Genomic DNA, 25119 nt, shown 5'->3' with positions numbered 1-25119 from the left:
TTTCCCATCTCAATAAATCATTCACGTTTTTCTCAACTCCATAATTCAACTTTGTTTGACACTTATCTCAATGTATCATCTGCAGATTGACAACTTCATAATTTAACTCCAATTAATCATCAATAGACATGTGTCATAATCATTTACAACAACTTCATCATTGAATTCATTCGAGAACGAAATCAATCAATTACAATCATATTATAATCATCTCCATAAATTCAACTCTATTCACCATATGTATCACACAACCGTAGACAAAACATATAAACAACCATTTCATAAGATAACCATATAATCGATTCAAATACATTACAATTTCTAATCAAGTTCACAAATAGACAAGTGGATATATATTATATATGTAGAGATCCAATTAACTATATTTACCTCTCTTTCCCATAATTTAAATAGCAGAATGATGTATTCAGTTTTGAACATTTTCTCGTATCTTATAATGATTTATAAGACATAATATTGAAGTTCTTTCATAAAGCATTAGATCATATTCGTACACTTTTCACTAATTCTTGAATATCTTCCTCTGCAAAATTCGGATCTTTATTTTGTTTTCTTCTACATAAAGTAGACTCAATTGTCTTTCCCTCAATATACATTTTGATATATTAAAGCCGGTGCCTATATTATAAGTTACCTTACTATCCCTAAATCTGTAATCTTTTACAGTATGAGCATTACTCACTAATTATATCATAATTTTATTTATAAGCATTAACTTTAAAAACTATTTTATTATAATAATCTATACATAATAAGATTTCCAATAGTATATGATTTATATTTTAAATCATAGTAATTAATTTTATTAAAATTTGTCTTTGTCATCTACTTAAATCTCCTCGACAAAATCTCTGTCTTAATTTATAAATGTTTGTCAAATGGAAATACAATTCATGAAAGTGTGAATTTTACATAAAATATTCTTATGGGTGTCTAGTTTCATTTTCGATAGAAATTATACCAATTGAATTTATATATAATTAGTTATTCAAATTTTAGTACAACTTGGTTAATTTAGACGGCAATAGATTCAAATCTACTACTTTTTAAAATTATCTCAAAAATCATATACTCTTCCAAAAATCACCATATTTTCATAATATAATCTCCTATGTATTTAGTTTTATTTTACGAAAGAATCATACAGGTTGGAGCATTATAACTCAGGTCACAAGGCTTTTAGTACACCTTATCCATTAAAACGACGTATTCAACTATTGCCCAAAACTAAAAAGTTTTAGTAGACATCCTAAGGTTGTCATAAAAGTAGGAATAACTAAATTTAGACCGATATATCTTACGATAATCACGATTTATAGTAGCTAATTGTACAGATTATTTTCTACTGCTTCTCTTCCATGTTAATCGGCTTGTTTTCTTTAGATTCAATTCACCCCCCAACTCCTACATAAATTTGATCAAGATTGATAAACAAGACTTATATAACCATCTGCGGAAATTGTTTAAGTTAGATCATAATGGAATAACACCCCAAAATTCCTCCTTCTCCCTCCTCCTCTCTTCTCTTTTCTCCTCCTTTTTTTTTTTTTCCGTGATATTGTAAATGAGCAAATTATCTTCTTATGACTTTTGCACATTATTGGTATAACAGGGAGTAATTTGCATATTTTCAATATCATATGGGGTAAATTGTATTTTTTCCTTAAAGTATGCTAACAACTTTCATGAAGTATTTGGATATAAACTTTATGGGAAAAATACAACAATCCCTGTGGTATTGTAAATGATTAATTATCCCTGATAAAAAAAATAGCAATTTAACTCTCTGTATTTTTTAAATATAACAATATACTCCCATAATAGGGGGAAAGGCGGGGGAGGGGGGGGGGCAATATAAAAATTATATACGATTATAAATTTTAATATTATATATGTAAATATCAATATATTATGTATATATTTATATACATAATATATTTTTATTCTTTAAAAATCATAATAATTTGCAAGGAGAGCCTTTGTATTACACTCTCCCTTTCCGGAGGGGCTTTTGCGTTATATTAGAAAACAAAAATGGGTAAATTACTATTTTATTTTTCAAATGAGATTTTTTTACACATTATTGATATTAAGGGGAGCATAATGCAAAATTTTCCCTATAATGTCTCGTTGGAAATAGAAATGCCCGTTGCCAAAGATTGAATCATAGAAGAAAGAGGGTAGAATTCATTTCATCGTAGAACTACTTGAAAATTTCCTTCCCGTTAACTGAGGTATGCAAAGCAACTCTCCTATGAAAGGATCCTCAATAAGAAGATCAAGACAAGGTCCACGACTGAGGAAGCAAGCAACCATGAGTTGGATGCCCTGCCGCCTATGAGGATTGCTTTCAATCAAAAGGAGATGAAGAGATACTTCTTTTCTCCAACCCTCATTATATTTTTAATTTCTTAACAGTCATAATTTAACAGCCACGTGCGACTGTACGTTATGAACAATTTTTATGTCTTTTTAATTTTCTTATATTAACTACTTCTTGCATTACATTTAGTTGGATTTTATATGCGGAGATCGCATGTAATCGTGACTATTGGTAGTTAAAATATAGCACAAAAAATGCAATTCGCTCCATATTTGGATCTGCGGAGTTGAATTAATCCTTCTTTTCATGAAGAAACATCCTAAGTTCCTAACTATCATATCTATATTAATATATAAGATAAAATCTTTTTTTTCCTCACAAATGACTGATAAGATATTGCAGCACCAATTATTGTTATGTCGTTAATATTTCTAATTTTTTTTTTGTGCATTTTTTTGTTCTTTCTTTTTTTTTAAAAAAAAATATATATTGTGTTGATTTATATATATATTTTATTCATAATATATTATAAAATATAGAATATTATTTATTATACATTGCTGCGACAAGTTTCTGCCCTTCCGTTTTCATCCTCTAAAAATCAAAGACCAAAAAACTGCAAGCGCTGAAGCTTTGAGTTCAAACCATCAACGCTAAAAGATAAGCAGAAAATCGAAGAAAAATGGTTTTGGAAATTATGGAACCAAACACTTGTATCCGGGGTTGTTGCTACAGCCAAACAATCCCTCTGCATCTCCGCCCTTCTTCTTATTCCCTTTTTTCTCCAATCGCCAGAGGTGCGCAAATCAGACTCAAATTTATGTTTCCAGAAGCATTCTTTGGCTCGTCAGTCTTCTGCTTACTCTGGGTCTTCTCCGAGTTGTGTGTTGCAGGTGCAGAGAGTGTGGTGTATGAAGCCGTTCTTGATGGTAAAAAAGTGGCCGTCAAGAAACCAATTTTATCTACTTCCGAGGATCTCGATAAATTCCACAAAGAATTGCAGTTACTCAGGTACACCTTTTTTTTTCTAATCTTTTTAAGATTCTTTTTCCGGGGGCAAACAGTTATGGATGGAGTAGAAAGTTTGATCTTTACTGATTGAAAAATAATTTTGCGCATGGATTTATGATTTTGCGCTGCTTAATCATTTGGCATTCCTTTACTGGACTGCGGGATGGGAACTTAGTTCGTTGGTTGTGATGTTAGAACCCTTGTAGAGAATTTTTTTATTGGATTAGTTGTGTTTATATTGTAATTTGACTTGTGGACATAACCCTTTTGCTGTCGAAGCTTGTTTTGAATTTATTTTTCCCTCCATGTTTGGCATGTGGCTGCTGAAGCAAGTTAGATCACCCGGGAATATTAAAGCTAGTGGCGGCACATGCCAGGCCTCCGAACTACATGTTTTTCTTTGAATTCTATGAGGCTGGAAACCTTGCACAGAAGCTGCACGTGGAAGAACGGAGTCTAAGCATTGGTCAAGTGATTGAGATCACTGCCCAGTTAGGTATATGCATGATACTTCTAAGATTTAAACATGTGTTGTACGAGGATGTAAGAGAACTAGTTGAATTATGTTAGAAGACTAGGTATGTGCTTCAAATTTCTGGCTGTGCCTGAGGCTTAAAATGGTAAAAGATCAACTTATCCTTTGATGGCATGAGATGGCATTATGTCTTGACTGTGCCATGCTATTTCTTACTTTTGTATATTCAGGGCATCAATTAGTACTTCGTCAGCTTATTATAGTCGATAAGTGATAATATTTGGAGAAATCATTTCTGTTCTGTGCAAAGATTATAATTACGATTCAACACCCAATAAAGCATACATTAACCCATGTGACCTATAATAGGTGAAGTGTAGATAAAATATATGCTCAATTAAGTCGTCTATTGTTGATTGTAACAAAGAAAATATGCACTCTACATAAAAACGCTTTCAGAGTACGAATTATTAGTAGCACATAATTTGCACAACAATTTGAACTTCAAACTTTTTCTTCCAAATTCCCCCCCTATAACAGAAGAAGACAGCTACCATTCACTTCCTGTCAAAGATGCTCTACTTCCACATCATGATCTTTCTTGCTTTCAATATATATAGTCGGTATTATTAATAAAAAATAAGTAAATATTGAGATATTTTCAGGTAGAGTCACAGAAGTGCATGAACTTGATTTTTGATCTATTTTAGAAAGTCAAATAGAGTACTTCAAGGTATAAACTAAATATATCATGTACCTTTTCTTGGCTAATGTTTAAATTGATACTTAAGGTCACTTCATGTTAAGAACTCTGCTATTGGAACGTTTCAGTTTGTGTAAAATAAGAATATCTAGAAAATCAGTATTGTGCTTAAGAGATCTTAAACACTTTGTAAGGAATAGCCCTATTATGGTGTTTTATGGATTAGTTGGTAGAAAGTTGACTATATATGCAGATCATCTGTAAATTTTCTCTTATGATATTTAATTGTGTGCTGATCAATGCTTTATGGTTGTTATAAGATTAAGATTCAACAAAGAGATGTTACACAAGAATCGGTTTAAATGATTAAACACATGCTAGAATTTTTATGAGCTTTTCAGTTTATAAAGGTCATGTCCATTATATGGAGCCTCAGTGGTCAAATTTGATTATGTCCTATTTTTCTTTCTTCATTCGTCAGAACAACTCCTTTCATCAGTTGATTGGTTGGTGTCGGAAGAATATATCTCATTTCATCCGCTGTTTCTTTTTAATCTTACTGTTCCAAATGTGTGATGAATTTGAATTTGGATTGTGATATTTATGTTTCTCATGCCTTCTGTTTGCAGCAAAAGCTCTTCTATATCTGCATAGCCTTGGGATTGTACATAGGGATGTGAAACCAGCAAATATTCTTGTAATGTCTTCAACAATTTCTTGATGCATCTGAACTGATGTTATCTATACGTAATCTCAATTTCCTTGTAAACTGATCTATTTTCCCTTCGAGTTGCACTTAATGTCTTCCCTTTTTAATGATGAACCTAATGCAGCTTGACGAGAATCTTCATCCACATCTCGCAGATTTTGGTTTGGCAGAATACAAGAAAGATCTTAAACAAGTTTCTATCCTGAACTGGAAATCCTCTGGCAAACCAACTGGTGGTTTCCATAAAAAAAATATGGTTGGCACACTTATTTACATGGCACCTGAAGTACTGAGGAAAGAGATTCATACTGAAAAATCAGATGTCTATAGTTTTGGAGTAACTGTTAAGTAAGCACTAGCTATACACTGATTCTTATATTCTTTAAAGATGAATAGTGAAACATAATTGTCTATACGCATGCCATTTCTGATTAGAATCTATTATTTGGAGCCAAATTTCACTGAAGATAGTTTTCCGAACATTGAGTTTTAATCAATTAATACTTTAAATTGTTCCAAGAGCTGTGGTTATGTTATTTCACCATTATGTTTTCTCGCCTAATATAGAAACATGAGATGTTTCCCATTACTCTCCGCTTCTTTTAGTGTTGAATTAGATCCAAAATATTGTGGTTATCTAAAAACAACACTTTGTTATTACTTAATTAAAGTAAACTTAAGCTTAAGTAGGTCATGGAAATAGCTTCCTCTTTACTTTTCTTTTTCATGCCTTAATCGATGTCATGCAAAGAATTTAAGTTAGGGTTTTCCTGCTTTTGGGTTGATAACATTGCAGTCTACCTCCACTAATTGACCATATTAACCATAAATTATTGTTTCTGAGAATTGCAGTGAACTTCTTACCGGTGTAGTTCCATACACTGATCGTCGAGCAGAGGCACAGGTTACTCTTTCTTCCATTTGCTCTATCTTTTCGATTCCTGCTAGATGTAATGATGGAATGGGGATTAATATGGTGGGATTCTGTCAGTATTTTTCCCATTTCTGTTACTTATTTTCCCCGAACCTTAGTTAGCTAATTGGTGAATTCATGCATATTTCAGTATTCTGTGTGGGTGAGTCAAGAGATAAGGTGCTCTGATACCTTTAAGACTGGGCTACAGTTGTCTTTTATAAATGTAGATTAATGATTTGGCACGTGTCTTCTTCTTGCTCTCTAGTTCTCTGCTGCAGTTATTTGGTTAGACTCGTTGCTTTATTTTCGAAATAAAATAAAATTAATCTTGACGATGTAAAAGAAAAGAAAGTCCTGGGCCGGGAAATGCAGATGGCCATTGGTACAGAAAAATAACTCTAGACTTTATTTTGCTTTATTATTCTTGTAGATCATTCTGAAGGATCATTTTTCTTTCCCAGAGAAATTGCTGACAGACTTCTGACATTAACACTAGAAACAACTTGCTCAAATTGTATCTCTTTAATTTCAAGATCTCATGACTAATTTACAGCAGAAATTTGCGGATATATCTATTCATTTCCTAAAACCGCATTTGGATTGATAGGTTTAGAGTTGAGAGAAGGATTTACTCGAAGAATTTCAAATAACTTTGTATTAAAAGAATTTGGAATCCATAATAATCCAATAAATACAGGTCAAAATTAGAATTAAAAGATTTCAAATCCTTACATTTAAAATATCCAAAGAAATCCAAATGAGCTGTTATAAGTGATTTGAAATCCACAATTTCAAATTTATCGATCCAAATTTAACCTATTAGGACCACCAATTAGTTGTGGTCTTATAAGAAATTTGAAGCATCATTTAAGAACCCAGCAATTTTCTGTTCTGTCGGAAACAAAAATGGTCAGTGGCTCATTTCAAAAGACTAAGTTCTATCCGCATTCATTAAATGATATAAAAATGTGAAGGACAATGTCATACCGTAAAGTTTCAACTATCCATAGCGAGAATTGTGGCTCGGGTACTGTTTAGATGGATGCGGAGAACTAAGTGACATACTCTATGATACATGTTACTAAATATTCTGTGTTCAGAAAATTTTAAAATTTCAGGATATTCTAAGATAATTGGTATCTTATTAGGTATTGACCGAGAAGAGTTCTGCAGTTATGTTTCCATGATTATTAAGACGCTGTATAGGGAGGAAATCTGCAGGAAATTTTTTGTGAAACATATTGAATTGACTTGAACCGTCAACAGCGTATTTACGGTTTCTTTGTAAAATGGCAAGGAGTCTATGCCAGAATGTCCCTTTAATTTATGAATAGTTGTCTGAACTGTGATGAGAAGACTAAGACAATGACAGACAATCAGGAGCCCAGGAGATCAGTATGATCATATCTGTGTCAAATCTTAAATTGGAATCTAAGTAACAGAAGGTAGATGAATATACCTATTACTGAAATATTTGTGTACCTTTCGATGTTGCATGTGAAATACATAGCATAAGAGTGGCCGACTGGAAATCCATTACTACCAACTGTAGTTTTGCACTTCTAAGACAATCACTAGCTCATGTGCCCCCATGAAACTGGCCTTCCATGACTTTGCAACAGTACTTTTCCCACTTTTGATTCCTTGCCACACATTCCTTAACTCCAACAGTTTTGTTTTTATTTCATCTGAAGCTTGCCTTTTCTTCCCTTGAGCTGAATCAGATGTGTAATGAGCTTAAAATGGGGATGTTTGGTTTATTTTCTTTTCCAGAATCTGGTTTTGATTCAGTTATTAATTCACTTACGAGTTCAGTATCAAACTTACTAACCATGGAATATGGTGATGGTAGGCCCATACAGTCTTGGAAATGAGCTACACTGAGCAGCGACTTACGGCAGCTGTGGTGTCTGAAGGATTACGACCTGTTCTTGCTGGTCCCGAGTTGGGTGTGCCCACTGGTTTGCTCTCTCTAATACAGAGATGTTGGGATGCAGATCCTCAAAATAGACCTTCTCTTAGTGATATAGTTTCAGAACTCAATGTAATGTTGGAGTGTGGAGAAACAGAAGGTGCAAAGAAAGATACCTCTGTTGACTCTTTTGTATCATGCGGCAATGTTGATACCACTAATAGTCAGAGTTATCAAGAGCCTATGAATTGGTTTACCTGTGGCCAAGATTTTCCAGAGAAGGCTTATCTTTCCTCTGAGGATGCCCCATCAACCCGGCTTTCTTCAAATGATTCTATGGTTTATTGTCCAGTGGTTTCTTGTGGTTCCTTTTCAACTTGTGGGAGAAGAGAAACCATGGAGGATAGACACTTTATGTTCCCCCATTTTTCCAAAGAAAACGACATCCATTTCTTCGGGATCCTGGATGGTCATCGAGGTACGTGGAGATCTACCTTTCTGCCTTTCTTTCTAGTTGAATAATAAGGAAGAAAGGCAGCTTCCTTGTCGAAAGATTCTGGTTTTATTTTCACTCATATTGTTTTGTATCTTCGAAATTTAATGTTTATGATTCTAATCAGCTACCATGGCATTAATCATGAAGATACAAATATAAACTACCATCATGTGCAGGTGCTGCTGCCGCTGAGTTTTCAGCTGGGGCTCTACCTGGATTTTTGCAAACTCTGCTTCCCATGAGCAGGTGAAACCCTACTACTCTTTATGTAAGTTACTCAAGTGAAAAACAGAATACTTTTGGAGCACTGAAATATTTATGTTTTACCTGTTCACAGTCCATCACAGGCACTACTTGAAGCATTTGTCAAGACTGATATTGCCTTCAGGAATGAACTAAATTCTCGTAGGGAATCCAAGGGAACTATTCAGAAGGACTGGCACCCTGGCTGTACTGCCATCACTGCTCTAATAGTTAAAAACAAGCTATTTGTTGCTAATGCTGGAGATTGCAGAACGATTATATCTCGAGCAGGACAACCTAATGCTTTAAGCAGGGTGAGATGGTACTTTCAAATTATTTATGATTTTCTGGAAGAAAACCTTGTTATTGTTCTTCTGTTATTCAGGGAACATCGGGAAAGCTCTTCATATGCTGTTCAGACACCACGAACAACACCCATGAACAGCAATACAGTGTTGCAAGCTAGTATTGGTTGTTTATAGCATAGAAAAGACATGAGCTCTGTAGTTATGATGTTTTATGAGGGGATTGATTATATAAATCATTGTTTATTATCTACTGTAAAAGGCCTTTGTTTGAGCAGTAAATCCTCCTTCGGATTTACATTCCTCTGCATCTTTCATTGTATGCATCATTTTTGTTATTTAGGTCTCTGCTTTGTGAGGTATTGCACCTTCAACTACTGAATGATCTCAATATAGTAGGATCATGTGGCAAGTTGCCCTGAGGAGAGAGAGCGTGTCATCAGTGCTGGTGGCCAAGTCAAATGGCAAGTTGATACGTGGAGAATTGGTCCTGCAGCTCTCCAGGTAATTTTCCATGTTTGATTGATATAACAGCATGCGACGTGTACGTGAAGTGCATATGATTTTCATCACAAATATGTACTTTCATATGTTTTTCTTCTTTCCATAGGTCACACGGTCCATTGGTGATGATGATCTAAAGCCTTTTGTAACTGCAGAACCTGAGATGACTGAAACTTTGCTGTCAGCAGAAGATGAATACATAGTAAATTTCCATTAATGCTATCGAATTATGGACTTTGCCATGGTTACACGACGTGGCTTTCTTTTGGAGCCTGCATCAATCCATTTTAACGTGATTATTTATAGTCAGATGCCATTAACATGTGCTTTCCCATATTTTGCTATATTGTTTTACGTGTGCTGTGAATGGGGAAAAGTTCCAAATTCCCTTGCTCTTTTTTCACTCCATAACAGGTGACTTACACTTTAAAAAACCGTGTTGAGTTGGTAGCATTTTATATATATTATTGCTAATTGGTTGCTCAAGCCTTAGCTTTCTCACTTGGTTTCTGTTTTATTTACTGGGTATCCGTAATCATCTTTGGCCCCCCCCCCACTCTTCTGCTTATCTTATCTGGTATGAATTGAAATTAGCCAACTGGTTAAGGGGAATTTACGTCCTAACTAGCAATATACACAGTACTCAGCCAAATGGCATATTTCCCTTGATTCTATTTAGACATTATATTTTTCACCTTAACTCCTCGATGAATAATTCGATACTATTATTGTTGCCTGTACTAGACAAAATTTTGATGCATTTTTGAAAAGCATATGTAAAATACTATTCAACTATTTTTCATTGTTCAAAGTGTTAGTTTGTGTTAAAAAGTTCACAAAACATGATCATAATTATACAATATTCTAGCGTGCACTCAGGAAAGAGTATCTAGATTATCATACAAAGGAACAAATGATTCTTTATAATTTTCAACATAGTACAAAACCATTTGAATTCATTTATTTTATTAATTTTGTGAAAGTATTATGCATGTTCTCTTGGTAACAATAATGAGTATAATTTTTCAGGTAATGGCGAGCGATGGGTTATGGGACGTGGTGAGCAATGCAGATGTGGTAAGCATAATCAAAGACACTGTAAAAGAGCCCGGAATGTGCTCAAAGAGACTGGCAACTGAAGCTGCAGAACGAGGCAGCAAAGATAACATCACAGTTATCGTTGTCTTCTTGCGTCCTGTTTCTACAGCGGAGAGGATTTACTAGCTTCAACAACAATTTATTATACAGAAATTGTTTATATCGAAGAAAAAATGAAGATTAAAACGAATGGCACTGGTGAACGTAGAAAACTGGAGCGCTCCCAACTCAGCCAACCTCATCGATCCCATCTATCCATGTGGTAAGAAAGCATGAATTCATTTATATAGCTGAATTTGCTCAGCAGTTATTGTTGATTGATTGTGTATTTTCTTGTTGGTAATTAGTAAATAAAAAATCTTCTTGTTCCCTTTTTGTAGTATACATTTTGAGAAATTATATTTTGTTGTGTATTGTGTTTTAGGCAAATAGGAGTTTATGATTGAGAATATAATGTTGATGAAATAAATTAAGGCTTACTGAGATTTTAGTCTTATCTTGAAAAGAAATTTAATATTTTGAAAAATGTGTGTAATAACTTACTTGAATTAAGTTTTGTTGCCTTTTTAATTTTTATTATATGGTTAATTAGTATTTGATTTTTCTCATTTGTGGATTTTACTAACTAAAACTACAAAATTTCATGTAAGCTGTTTTGACCAGCTACTTTACCAAAATTATTTAATAAATTTGGCAAAGTAATTCCCCTTTTGTAGTCTACATTTTGAGAAAGTGTAATAAAATTTTTGGAAAAAAAAAAATCTATTATAAGATGTAAAAGATTACCTTTTCCAAAATTTTGATTTGAATTGGCTGTAAATCTTATTAATTTTTCAGGGGCAAAGTGACCTTTTTATCTTTTGATTTAGGGTATGAGGATGAAAGTGCAACTTATCCAGAAATTATTAAAGTTTGAACAAAATTGCATAAAAAACTTAAAAACGTGTTCAAGGTGGTTTGGTGAACTTGTAAGATATATATTTATATATATAGCTCATGCATGACGAAATAGTTAATTACTCCTTACTGGCATCATCACTGATAATTAATATTTATATAAGATTATAATTATCAAATTTCATTTCCTTCTTATATATATATGGCTACTAAGTTGTCACTTTCTTTTCTTTTTTTTTCTTTATTTGTAGATTTAGTAAAATCTATAAAAGTTGTAATTTAATATAATAGTAACATAATTTAAAAATGTAATTCAGTTCATATGAGTTTGACTAATGTATAATTCCTTCAAATATTTCCTCAAATACAAAATTATATTATGCAAATTTCTCCACTAAAGTAAATTATTTCTCTATCCAAAAAACAAAAAGAAAAAAATGAAAAGCAGCAATGATATGGAAACCAAATATCTACTTTTGTGTTTTGATTTTTAAATGAGTGAAGTTTTTGCTTGTTAATCAGATAAAATACAAAGAAAGTATGGATATGAATATTAGTTATCTCACACGAGATAATAAAACAAACGGATATCAGATACGATATATTAAATATGCTACACGACAAAACATAACTAAATTATATAAGTAACATAATAAATTAAGTTAAAGTTGAAAGATTTCGGCCCATAAAGTACGGACATTTAATTATTAAGTACAAAATAGTACGGACGACTATCAGATTCGTCCTTTACTGTACGGATAAGATATATAACTGTTTTGAGTTCGTTATTTATATTACATATGTTCATTTCGGCGCTAAAAATGCAATATATATATCTTTGAAACAAAGAAAAGAATAATTATACATTCTTGTAAATGTATTCCAATCCACAACTCTTTCCTGATGTTATTATTTCACTTTACTCTTCCATTTCAATAAATAATGGTGTTTGTTTCTCAGCATTCAAAGAAAATTTGTGCAGTATGAAATGGAGATAGCATCATTTCCCACTTGTAATAAAATAAAATGTCATTTAAAAATTTCTTTACTTGAATCAAGTTTGAATGAATTAAATCAATCAAGAAGCAATTGTGATAGACAAGAAATATACGCTAGTCATGTTTTCAGATCCGATAAGGACTCAATTTGAATTAGAATTTTTCATGTCATTTATTACAACATGACTTTGTGTGAAACTAAGTAAGTTGGCTTTATGATACAATTGCAATAATACTGCAAAGAAAGTGAGAATCAAATTTCAAGTCATCAGTTGGCATTCTCAAACTGCTTATTACACAGTCAACTTTTTATATATACACACAAACTGTGCATAACCATAGTTTTGGCAATGTGGAATTAGAGATAATCTTGACGACATTCTCAGATTTTGAGTTCGTCACTTGAAATATCTGGCTCAGAATGTCTTTACTGATTTTCCTTCTTAGTACAATGCAATCTGATATTGCAAACAATCATGAATGATAATCACACCCCACCCCACCCCCCACCCCTCCGTCCTACTATAAATTCAGAGGTTTGTTTCTCTCCAGAAACACACTTCAAACTACTTGGTTTTTTAATACTGCTAATAGTTTCTTGCTCTCCATGGCGTCGTCGTCTCATCCCGGGGAAGATAGGCAGCTAGCCCTTTCCGAGGGGTCAAGCAGAAGTGCGGAAGAAAACACCGCTCCTTCAGCTGCTGTTCTTCCGGAGGAGCCGCAGCAGGCTGTGCAGGAGAATCGAGCGGTGAATGCAGCCGATCAAGAACGGGAGTATGGCTGCAAGTACTGCCATAAGAAGTTCAGCAACAAGCAGGCGTTGGGCGGGCACCAGAACGCGCATAAGGTAGAACGTGCAATGGAGAAAAGTGCACGAGAAATGCACGAGAGCCAGTTTGGATACATGGGTGGGAATCCGTCGTATTCCGCCATGAATCCCGACCCTTTTCTTGCTTCTTACAACAGATCTCATGAATTCATGAGCAGGGCTGTCGGAAACCGGCCCTTTTATCCTCCCGTGCAACATGGGACGTCGATCCACATCGGCGGCGCCTACAATGCACGTCCCGGCATGGCGGGCGAGCCTTACGCACGCCGTCCTCTCCCAGGGCTTAATTACCCTGCGGGATGGACAGCACCCGTGCCTAGAACGCCTCATTTTGCACATCCTTCGTATGTGCAAAACCGTGCTCTAAATCGTCGGTTTACGACGTTTGGAGCAGGCAGTTCTAGTGGTAGGCCGTCGTTTTCTGAGGGGCCGTCGAGTCTTCCTGGACCAACGCCCAGGCCAGACAGGAACCCTGTAGGCGGCGGAAGCAACCAGCAAGACGAGGATCCGGACATAGATTTATCGTTAAAGTTGTGATAAATTTATGTTCATGTCATCGTTAATATGTTGTATTAGTTTGTACTTTAATTTTTTATTTCAATTTTTAGTGAAATAAATTATTTAATATATGCTTGTTAATTAATTATATATATATATACATATAAATTTCATTTTCTCCGTGTTAATTAATATAAGTGATATACATAAATCACTTCATTTCTTAACTAAAAAATGCTTAATTCAAAACTATATATTAATTAAGAGAAAGGAATTCAGCTAATTAAATAAATTATTAGTCATAACATCATAATTGAGTTCAAAAGCATAAATTAAAGTAGAGATAAGATTAATGTAACAGAAGAAAGCATATTTATTTGTTTTTATTTTTTGAATCCAAAATAACTAATTATGCACATAATATTACATATTGTATTATATGAATATTATAATATTATTATTTATAATATATATAAGTTAGAGAAAACTGTGGATTGCAAGATACCTAAAAAAACATAATTGAAATTACGTCTGATTTTTATTACTATATTAATGATCCAAATGCACAAAATTTGCACAGTGTATATATATATATATAATTGACACCTATTAATTTCCCATAAGTGTAATGTTTCTAGATGTAATTAATAGGAATATAATTATATGTTTATTGCAATTAATCTCATCTAATTAATTAATAATTAGGTAAATTACTATCTAATAACCCTAATTAACTGGCTCCAGATTTAATGTTTTTTATGTTTGTAAAAAAATTGGGAGTCTTATTTAGAAGGAAGAAATTTACTTTATATATACATATATACTATATATAATTTAAAATTAATGGTATGCCTCATTTCCTTTCTTTTGATTTTTATTTTTATTTGGAGGACATTGATATATTGTTATATATATTGATCATTAATTAAATAATATATTGACATATATAAATTAACTAATTAAGCAGAATTATGAAATAATCTCCAATATAGCATATATTTTGCATACATATATTTATAATATAAATAAAATATTATTAATGATTGACCAAATCGTTCACTCGAGTCAAATTAATTAAAATTTTCTTAATTAATAATTGTATCTTAATTTTTTTTTTCATTCTTGTGAAAATAATTTTGCTTTATTAATTAGTTTATTGATGTGTATCTCATTTTTCCTCTTTATTTATTATTTTTTTTTAATGTTAGGTACTCTGATATGTTTCAATATAAATATAGTAATTATCCATATGTGTTGTGCATATTTCTAAGGTTCTGCTAACTCTCATAATTGAGTCAATGGTACATTCAAATACTTATATTTTGCTCATTATCAAAATGTAATATAATTTGAAACCATTATAATTAGAAATAATTACACTGTTCCCACTTGAAATTTGATGTGATCACCCGTAGACCCCAGATGGTTTGGAGAATTACAATCGGTAACCCTTGAATTTTGTTTACATTTAATAGATAGGTTCATCCGTTAGTCAAATTTTACTAAATTTGTTGTTATTTTAGCAAGAAAAAAAATTGAATGAAAACTTATATTTATTCCCAATTGAATTATTATTGACGTTTTGTAGGGTAAGCAATTTTTATCTAACACATGCAATTTTCTAGCTAAATTGATCAAAAAATGGTTACCGTTGCAAAAAATTTACAGTTACAGAACTAAATTACGAATCAATCAGTGCAAGACTAAAAAGAATCATCCCTTTAAATTACATGACTAAAATTGTTATTTTTGAACAAATATTTTACTAGTAACAAAAATTTATAAGTCTTTTCTCAAAATTTCCATGACAAAAACAACAGCAAAGAAACTAAGACTATTTTGACAAGCCCAGCCCCAAGTCAATGGTTTCATAAGTTAGGTCCATTTCACTTTTGGTTCATTTATTACGGGATTAGCACTTTTAATCTTGTAACTTATGAAAATTCGTACTTTTTGTTCTCATAATCTTTTTTTTCTACAATTTAATAATGTAGCGCACATGTCTAGCATATGATCGTTAAGTACTTTTAACTGAAAAAAATTTGATTTGTTTTTCAACTTCGGACCATTTTATGAAAAATAATATAACTACATTTTGAATAAAAAAAAATAAAGTTTGAAGGAAATTAAGGCAAAAAATATAACGATTTCTCTCTTCTCTCATGAAAATTGAATCATATCCTTCTCATAGTTCTATAAGATGAAGTCAAGTAGAAGCAACACAGATAATTATGTCTTTCACAAGTGAATCAAGTAGGCCAAATGAAGTACACACGTACTACTATCGAAAAAAGGGTCATTTTTTTCTCTAATAAAAAATACTTAACGGCAATGTGCTAGACACATGATCTACATTATTAAATTATAGATGAAAAAGTGAATGAGAACTAAAAGTGTTAATTTTTATAAATTATGGAACTAAAGTACGAATTCGGTAATGAATAGGACTAAAAATGACATAAACCTAACTTATGGGACTAAAAATACTATTTCCCTTGAACAAGAGGATATCTAGTATTCACTTTTTCTTTCTGGGATTTGATCACAAAATTTCATAAAATTCATTCCATCACTTTTGATCGGCATTTGTTCTTCAAATTCCCAACTATTCAAAATAATATCCTTTCAATCATTTATCTCAAATATCATACCAACAAAAACTATTAAAAATATAACGTCTTTTTGTACGAAAATTATAATTACATCATAATTCAAACGCATTTTTATTCTATTATGTGTGTTACATATGAGGTTCATGCTTTACAATTTTGAGCATATCATTCAATCGATATATCATCTTCGATATATCATCTGATAAATAGCAATTATCGATTATGACAAATAATTTTTCTTGACCACGATTAAACAAAACTAATGCAAAAATTTAAATTTTCTACAAAAAAAAAAAAAAGTTATTTGTCATGGTTTTTAGCTATAACAAATATTTTAGCCATTCTCGCAGATACCACGGCCAACAACTGTTGCATGGCCGTGGTTAATGATTATTTACCATGTCTGTTTATTTTTAATCATGACTAATATCATGACAATTACTCATGAATAAATGTTGCATTTTTTGTAGTGCGTATATGTAAAAAATGCTTGGAAGGGAGTTGGGGATCAATTTCAGTTTTTCTTTACAATGATAAATTACAACGGACTCCTCTAAAATTTGTTATATTTATAAACATTCTCTTGTTATTTGAAAAATTACAAACATGATTGAATTTAATAGTCGTCTAACAAATACAGTCCTAGAAGATATTTGTTAGACAACTATTAATTCTAAATGGAATTTATAACTTTTCAAACAACGAGATAGTATTTGTAGTTAGGAAAAATTATTTGTTTAGTCCTTTAAGTTTGTCTGCTATTAAAATTAGTTTTTAGATTTACCCGTTTTAGTGGGCTAACTATCAAAATTGCTTAACATTAGTCTTTTGACCCAATTTCGGATAATTTTACCCCTACACAACTTTTTAAGAGCAATTATAGTCCATATATTCCATTCATTTTGTATCCCATAACTAATACTTGCCTGGTATAAGAGTTTAAGTTTATTAAAAAAATATTTATTTATATTACACTTAATTAGAGCGTTATGATGGACTATTAGCCTTTATCCTCAAAAGGGCAAAAAAATCATAAATTATGCTAAAGGATCAACATGAATTCAGACCAAAGTTATAAGACGAAAATTTTCTTTTTCCCTTTATAATTATGATAAATTTCAAAAGACAGCGTTGTAATTTACGAAAAGCCTAACTATACTTGACGTTTTCAATCGTTTTTCAATGTTAAATAAGCGTGTCAACGACATCTAAAGAATTAATACGCATTTTATTAATCAAATTCAAACTTTGGAAATGCATGCTATATAGATAAACAGATCAAATATATACATATATATCATTTATTTACTTTCTAACATGCATGTTATATAGTCAATTTTAATTAATTATTCATTTTTTTTTTGGTTTTCTTTTATTTAATTAAAATGAATATAATTTAAATTTGCGTACACATATATTAAATGTGTTTCGTCCGATAATACATTGATATGTTTTTTTGTTCCAGTAATGATAGATCGATTCAACTAATACATTAATATGATTAAAAATAATAATAAGTTATGACTAATAATAGTAATAAATTACAACAACTCACATAAAATGAATGAGACTCAAACCTGCAGTCTCGAATTTTTTATAAAACCTAATTTTAGCCTTAATGCTAAACTAATACATCATTGACAGCAGCGTATTGATAATAATATTTGATTCATGTTGTTGAGTACTTGTTCGAATTAAGTGGGTGGGAAGCAATCACGATTAAACAAACTACTACTGTAATTTCCATGACATAACGTATGCGTTGCGACTCCTCCCATGTTTCCTTTCTAAAACAATCGTCTCTGATTTTTACCAAACCTCCCCACCTCGTACATTATGTTATAAGTGTATGCCTAAATACCAAGAGACTTACAATAATATTCACTTCATGATTCAGCATCAAACCTTTTAATTCATCTCTGATATATACATACATATATATATATATATATTATGGTGTCTTTTCGTCTGCCTTTCTAGGGTTTATTATTATTTGCTTTCTTTGTGTCACTTGAATCCCTATGGTCGTCTTCTGATGTCTTTTTCTTTTCAGTTTTATTTCATGTTCAGAAACCCATTAGACGAAACTAAGAACGGATTCTTGGTGGGTTTTTGTTCTTTTTCTTGAATAAGTTGAAATGGATGAAGGGAGTGGAAGATCAGCAGCAGATATTGAGGAGTGGATGAAAGAACTCTTGCCCGATCATGATGATGTTGCTGGGGATATTGTTGGGTAAGTTTAATTAATTTCTAGAGCACGTTTCTTAATTTGATTCTTGAGTGTACATATCCTCTGATTCGGTTTTATATAAATATCAAGAAATCGTGTTTTTTGATGCATAATATATCAAGAATTTGCTGTTGAATTTTCCTCATGATCAGTTGCATATCAGTGCTTCAAGAAATATACATATATACAATCTTGGATTCGCCAGAGGTATCTGTAGATGAAATCCCTTTTTGTTTTCTTGATCATATCTTCTGTATTATTTTGCTAGGGTTTGACAGTATTATTGCATGTGAAAAAAAATATTATTTTTATGGTAATTTTTTCTGATTTTCATATTAGTCCGCGAATTATTGCGATTTGTATGTTGAAATCATGCATAGATACTTGCATGTGCTTAATTGTGATACCAAAATTTCTTGATTTACCCAATAATGATCTTCCAGATTCATATATATCATTCGCCGTTTCTTTTTTCCGTATTTTTATTTTTCCTGTTTGTTCCAATTAGGGATTGAATGTTATGATGTTGTGTGTGGTATTATGTTCCTGGTGTGTTATCAGTCTGCTGTGTCCAAGTTAGTGATATGGCTAATTAGCACATGTCATGTATTACTTAATTCAATTGATGTATCTTTACATGGGAAACATTATTAAAGTATGGATATATAATTTGTTTTATTAATAAGAGTGATTGAAAATATATTATGTCGACTGCATTGTTCGATTTTATGGAAATGTTGGTACTTTTGTTCTTTCCAACTTCTTGATGTATGGTGATTTATTATAAGCTTCAAGCTGGGAATTAATGATGATAAGTTAGAGCTAATATGTGCAGAATGGGAAGAGGAGGAGTTGCTTTGGCGTCGTCGAGCGTGATTAGTTCTAATCAACAACATAACACCACAAACTTGGGGGAGAACTATCAAGTTGCTGCTATGAATGTAACTTATTTCATTAAACATCTCTGAACGCATGGCCATCATATTTCTAGTTAACAGCTGATACAATTTGAGTTATGTTGGTGTTTGCGTTTGTTGAAAATGTATTTCATTTTTCAATGATATTAATGTTCGTTGCATACGACTAAAATTGAAGATGAAATTTCTCCATATATACAAGTAAAATCAAATGAATCCTTACTAATATGCTACTATACATATAGCCTATGTAAGCTAAATAGATTTGTAATAAGCCTCGAGTTGGTTGTTTTAGCTGTCCTTTTTTTGTCGATACAAGTACATGTCTCTAGAAGCTGAGATTGATCTAGTTGAAGAGACGAAGCATCAGAGAGAAAACAATGGCTGTACTGGAAAAATATATTATGTAATTGTATTGAACGCACTCATTTTCTGAAGGTTGATTTATCACTGATGATTTCATTTTGTATTTGTCGTTTATCAGTCAAATATTAATCCCGGCTTGTGGCAGCATTCACAGAGTACTTCTGGTAAGAAATGCATTGAACCTACGTAAGAATTCATATGTTAATGAACGTGATATTATGTCCATGTGTTTACAGATAGCCATAATAGTTCAGTCAGACAAAGTATGGCGAGTAGTTTCCCACCGTTGTTTGAAGAGTTCTCTCAGACTCGGACTTCAGGCAACTTGGCACCAAATTTCCGCCAGCAGCAACTATTGCAAAAGCAGATGGTCGAGCGGCCAAATATTTATCAATTGCCGATGCAATCCAATACATATCCAAGTAATATAAGACAACATCAATCAATGCAGGTACGTATTTCTTTCGTCTTGCAATGTCCTTGAGCTCTGTTACTGAGGCAGACATAGCATCTAATCTCAATTCGTACTGAATTACACAATCATTTGATTTAGGGTGTGGGTACTCACTGTAACTTTCTCTGTTTTGGGATTACCAAAACTTCCTGTCCTAGTTTATAATGTGCACGAACTGCCCCCTTTTGTTTAGACGGATCTCAACATTCAAAAAACTTGATGGGATGTTAATATTCTATTCAAAAAATATAGGGTTTCGATTATTTTATATTTAATCAAGAAGGTAGGCAACTGTAACTTTTTTTCTTCCATAATCTTGAAAGGCAGAGGGATGTAATCTTTAATCACACTTAACTCTTAGAGCGACTGTATTTCTAACGACGGTTTTTGGAATTCTGCAGCAACAGACATCTCTTGGGTTCCAATCAACTTCTCCTATGATGATTAAGCATCAGGAATCGTTCAATGTTCATCAGCATGCTGACCAAACACCATTGCAGAAAAGCTTGGAAGCACAAAGTGGTTTGGGGTCTGAACGCGTGCATCCAAAGTTTCAGATGTCTGCTTTTCATCAACAATCGCAGAATCTTACATTGGTTGATCAGTTCAAGCCTGGAAACCAGTCACAGGCCATGCATCTTGGGCCTTCACAAGGTATTTTCGGGCAAGTTGATAATATACCTTGTGCATTATTGTGTATTCATTAGTTCTTTGAAGAAGCTATGAAGGAGATAGAGGGCAGAGGTATAATTCCTCTTACGTTAGCCTTTACTGTTAGTGCTAACCATTGAGGTGTTGCTTAGACATAACTTCATATGGAAGGCCGTCTCTTGTTACTTGAATTGGCAATGGATTGCATGTGAATTGGTTTCTTTTTATCAAAGAAACCCTCTCATGCAAACTAAGTATAATTCAGTAGAGAATCAGAAAGTATTGATCTGTTCCATTTTTGTTTTGATTGCAAGAAATGCTTACGATTAGTTGATTCCGTTAATGAAAAATTGTTAGATTCTATACGAGAAAACACTAACGTGGAAATAAGCTTTTTAAGTAGAAATTAGATCCAATCCCGTTTGCTGGAAACGATGTTTACACTTGTTGAACAAAAGGTCCTATTTGCATTCAACTAGTTTCTCGTTATTTGCTATTCTGCAGTTTTTCTCTTTTTACTAGGCATGAACTGAAGTTATTCGCTTCAGTTTGATCTTCTTTTCAATTTAGACGATTCTGGCTAATGCAACGATTGTTTTCCAAAGCATTATTAGAATCAACTCCTCAAGTCGAGTTGACAAATTCCACTGATTGGGTTAATCCAGCATTCCAAAAGGTAACTTGTTAACTTAATCAACTCACAAGCATGAATCTTCATTTCAGTTTTCAACTCCATTTTGACCCACTATCATCAGTAATTGCATAAGTTTATTTGCCTTTTTTTTCCCCACAGATTCTGCTCATGAAGCAGATGTATTTACCTGAAGTCATAACATTGTCCAACAAAGCACGAGAAGCAAGGCAGCGGGTGTGCACTTGCATCTATTTTATATCACGCATTGTAGCATTTATAGTTGTATTGGTTCAGACTGACCTGTTACTGATTGATTTTTCATTCAGGCAACCAATACAGAGACAGCGATCAGATGCGAAAAGACCAGAATTTTCACAGAAAAGATATTTAAGTTTCTGAACATGTCTAGATCTGATCTTTTGCATTGGCAAAAAGAAAAGTTATACCAAATGATGAACGAGATCATAAAGCATTTTGGACGAGCTAGAGCTGGGAATTCTCTTCCCATGAAGCAGACTCAACAAGTTGATGCATCGGGTAATCACTTAGAAGCAGCAGGTCCGATGCAGCAAAGAGAAAGCTATCTTCAGTTCAATAGTACACCTGCAAATTTGCACCAGTCTTTAAGACAAGGGGGGGCTTTAAGCTTGCCAGCAACCTCTGTGAATTCATTTAAGGTCGCCTCCTCATCAATAGGAAACTCCTGTCAGTACAGTCCAATGAGATTAAATCAGCAATGGGGACAACATGGAAGTATGGTGTTGCCTCATAAGAGTCCTCAAGTAGGCTCTGACCACAGACCACTCAGAATGTTGCTTCACCCGACGGATGGAGTTGCTCAGAACAATAATTTGGGCACTCAGCAGACTGTAGCTTCGTCGAGGAATGTGTTGAACTCGTTGGATTACGCTGTTAGTGCTATAGTTGAGCAGAATAAGCAACAGGATCAAGCAATCAAGAGGCAGAAAATGAAGCAACCAGTGCCACAGATGTTTCAGAGAAGGAATGAAGATACGAATTTGAGACGTTTTGTGGGATTCAATCAAAGATGGTCTCCGATACCACCATCGAGTTCTTCCCCATTTGCTATGTCTCCTCAAAACTCGCAACAGTCTTCCTCACAGCTTGAGCTAAAGGAGTTGTCGTCGAAGCTTTCAAGATCGGCTACGCCATCACTATCTGCCTCACCTTCTGCTCCTCTTCCTTCTCCTTTGACTCCCTTGACTCCATCTTCTGTGCCAGCAGATTCTATGAGAAGTCCGTTATCCCTTGACGAAAGTAGCAAACTACCGAAGATTTCTGCTGCACCTTCGCCGCTTCCATCCCAAGAAACAAACCAAAACCAGCTTGTTATTGACACACAAGGGTTATCCAAGTCTTGTTTGCAAGCAGAATCTACTTGTACTGGTGATCAAAAGTCTGAAGGAGACGCGTTCCAGCGCTTGGTTGAAGTGGTTTGTGTCTTTATAATATATCTCTCTCAGCATTGTATTGGATTGCTCTTTTGGTTCCATTCTTGTGCTTTGATTTATTGTTGTCAATGAGAAATTTCTCACATTCTGCTTCTTAAGAGGTGGAGTTCTGCAGACGCATAAGGCCAATGAAGGTCCTTTGAAGGTTTTAGCATAAGAGTTACATTATGAATAATGTAACAGAGAACTTGGGGAAAAGGGAAAACATCAATCAAATAAGAGAGTTACTGAATCATAGGGGAAGAGAGAACAGAAAAGAGATAATTCATTAGCATGAATAGAAGAAAGAATTATTCATCATTTCATGGACTGGTGGCACTGTAACATAGATCATAAAAAAGATTTTGGGCTGCAAAAGAATGTCGTTTATTGGACGTGAGAATTAAATTGCTGCACACAATTCAGTTGTAAAAATAAGACTTGTATTTACATGTTCATAGACTTGTTACATGCTGTTATTGAAGCTTGTTTCACTTGCATCTTGAAGGTAAAATCAATATCATCGAGAGCATTGCATGCTTCTTTACGGGATATCAATGCTGTCACCAGTTTAACTGACAGGATAACAGGACACCTTCTCCATGATGAATCTACAAAAGTTGTCTTCCACGACTTGGCTGATGACCTTAGCAATTGTGACGATGGAGATTTTAGCCTAGTAGATAGAACTAGCAAGAAGCAAAGGATGGAACGTCGACTCGACTCCATGGCTTTGAATGATTTGACAACAGAAATGGAGTTTTTTCCTCGGGCAAAGAGACTGGAAAAAGAGGTATTGTTAATACTAGGCATGTGTATATTCCAAATTGATCAGAAGTATTGCTCCTGAACTCTACAAAAATACCAATATGCATTCTTCTAAACATGATTTCATTTGTGTTATTCTGTAATACTTCCTTCTGTTAGCATCCATATAAGTCGATTCATTGCAGCCTAATGATCTGCTGTTGCAAGAGATCAAAGAGATCAACCAGAAGCTTATTGAAGTGGTTGTAGAAATTATGAACATGGAAGATGTTTCCAGGACAGGATCTGATGAGGGCACACTTATTAGGTGCTCATATATTCCCGTTGGACATTCTTGGAATATCAAGATCCCAAATACTTCAACGGTATGATCCTAAGAATCTTTAACTCCTGGGACAAAATAGTTCATCAAACTGGACCTGTGATTTACTCCTTTCCTGTTCCCAGCCTAACTTGATTCTGGAACTGATTGTGTCTGCCGATTATCCCAATTCTTCTCCTACTGTACTGGAAATGATGCCTCCAGGTTGTAGGTGAGAAATTGAATGGCGTACATCAGGTTTTTTTAACTTTAAAGATATAAGTTACTAAAGAAGAATTTCATCTGAAGCATATCGATTGTGCTCCCCAGTGATGCAGAAGAAGGGAAATATCTGTGGATGAAGGCAAAGTCACGTTTCAGTTTATCACTTAGAAAATGTTCTCAGCCGATATTGCTCAAAGAAATGGCCGAAGCCTGGGACTACTGCGCTCGTGAAGTATTTCATGGGTTTGCAGAGCAAATGGGAGGAGGTGACTTCAGTTCAAGATACGGCAAGTGGGAAAATTGCGTAGTTGCTGCATAGGATCATTTCCATCTGAAGATGTTCACTTTCTGAACTACTTACTTTCCACTTTGTGAATTTCTGGATGGAATGTACAGTTGCCGTCAAATCTGCAGATGCTCACTCTTATCATGTTTGTGGCCTAATGACACCAGCCAAAGATTGCACTGTGCAATGATAGCTGGAAATAGCGATGTTGGTTCTTTGATGTTAGAATATAACTATGATTTCAAGAATTAATTAGGAGAAGATTAATGAAAATTGAAAATGCATG

General features: G+C 33.4%; 4 protein-coding genes across 8 annotated transcripts; all 4 read left to right on the top strand.

Moving 5' to 3' along the window:
• LOC105155812 (protein kinase and PP2C-like domain-containing protein) lies at positions 2916 to 13954 on the top strand. Of its 5 annotated transcripts, XR_002286663.1 has the most exons (13): positions 2916 to 3141; positions 3238 to 3355; positions 3685 to 3851; positions 5163 to 5230; positions 5367 to 5590; positions 6095 to 6146; positions 8011 to 8548; positions 8743 to 8812; positions 8904 to 9123; positions 9514 to 9618; positions 9725 to 9820; positions 10648 to 10978; positions 13251 to 13954. XR_002286663.1 is itself a non-coding variant. In XM_020692149.1 (12 exons), exons 1-12 carry the CDS (start codon positions 3027 to 3029, stop codon positions 10840 to 10842), a joined length of 1968 nt encoding a protein of 655 aa, XP_020547808.1. In that variant the 5' UTR covers positions 2916 to 3026; the 3' UTR covers positions 10843 to 11095. The 5 variants fall into 5 exon arrangements, 3 of the variants coding, with proteins under 3 accessions (XP_020547808.1, XP_011070077.1, XP_011070076.1); XM_020692149.1 differs by lacking the exon at positions 13251 to 13954 and having other exon boundaries at positions 10648 to 11095; XR_002286664.1 differs by lacking the exons at positions 10648 to 10978; positions 13251 to 13954 and having other exon boundaries at positions 9511 to 9618; positions 9725 to 9757.
• Positions 13219 to 13977, top strand: LOC105155924 (zinc finger protein 3-like). The gene has a single exon (XM_011071906.1). It carries the CDS (start codon positions 13219 to 13221, stop codon positions 13975 to 13977), a length of 759 nt encoding a protein of 252 aa, XP_011070208.1.
• On the top strand, positions 18581 to 20594 carry LOC105155923. The gene is made up of 5 exons (XM_020691946.1): positions 18581 to 18783; positions 19616 to 19721; positions 20182 to 20227; positions 20300 to 20383; positions 20515 to 20594. Exons 1-5 carry the CDS (start codon positions 18689 to 18691, stop codon positions 20592 to 20594), a joined length of 411 nt encoding a protein of 136 aa, XP_020547605.1. The 5' UTR covers positions 18581 to 18688.
• On the top strand, positions 20927 to 25117 carry LOC105155922 (mediator of RNA polymerase II transcription subunit 15a-like). Its single transcript, XM_020692003.1, has 7 exons — positions 20927 to 21171; positions 21774 to 21844; positions 21962 to 22036; positions 22129 to 23256; positions 23762 to 24046; positions 24207 to 24386; positions 24469 to 25117. The coding sequence occupies exons 1-7, from the start codon at positions 20955 to 20957 to the stop codon at positions 24556 to 24558; spliced, it is 2046 nt and encodes a 681-aa protein (XP_020547662.1). The 5' UTR covers positions 20927 to 20954; the 3' UTR covers positions 24559 to 25117.

Source organism: Sesamum indicum, linkage group LG2, assembly GCF_000512975.1.
Source record: "Sesamum indicum cultivar Zhongzhi No. 13 linkage group LG2, S_indicum_v1.0, whole genome shotgun sequence".
Taxonomy (NCBI): Eukaryota; Viridiplantae; Streptophyta; class Magnoliopsida; order Lamiales; family Pedaliaceae; genus Sesamum; species Sesamum indicum.
The sequence above is the reverse complement of the archived record's forward strand: the minus strand, read 5'-3'. Positions and strand labels throughout refer to the sequence as shown.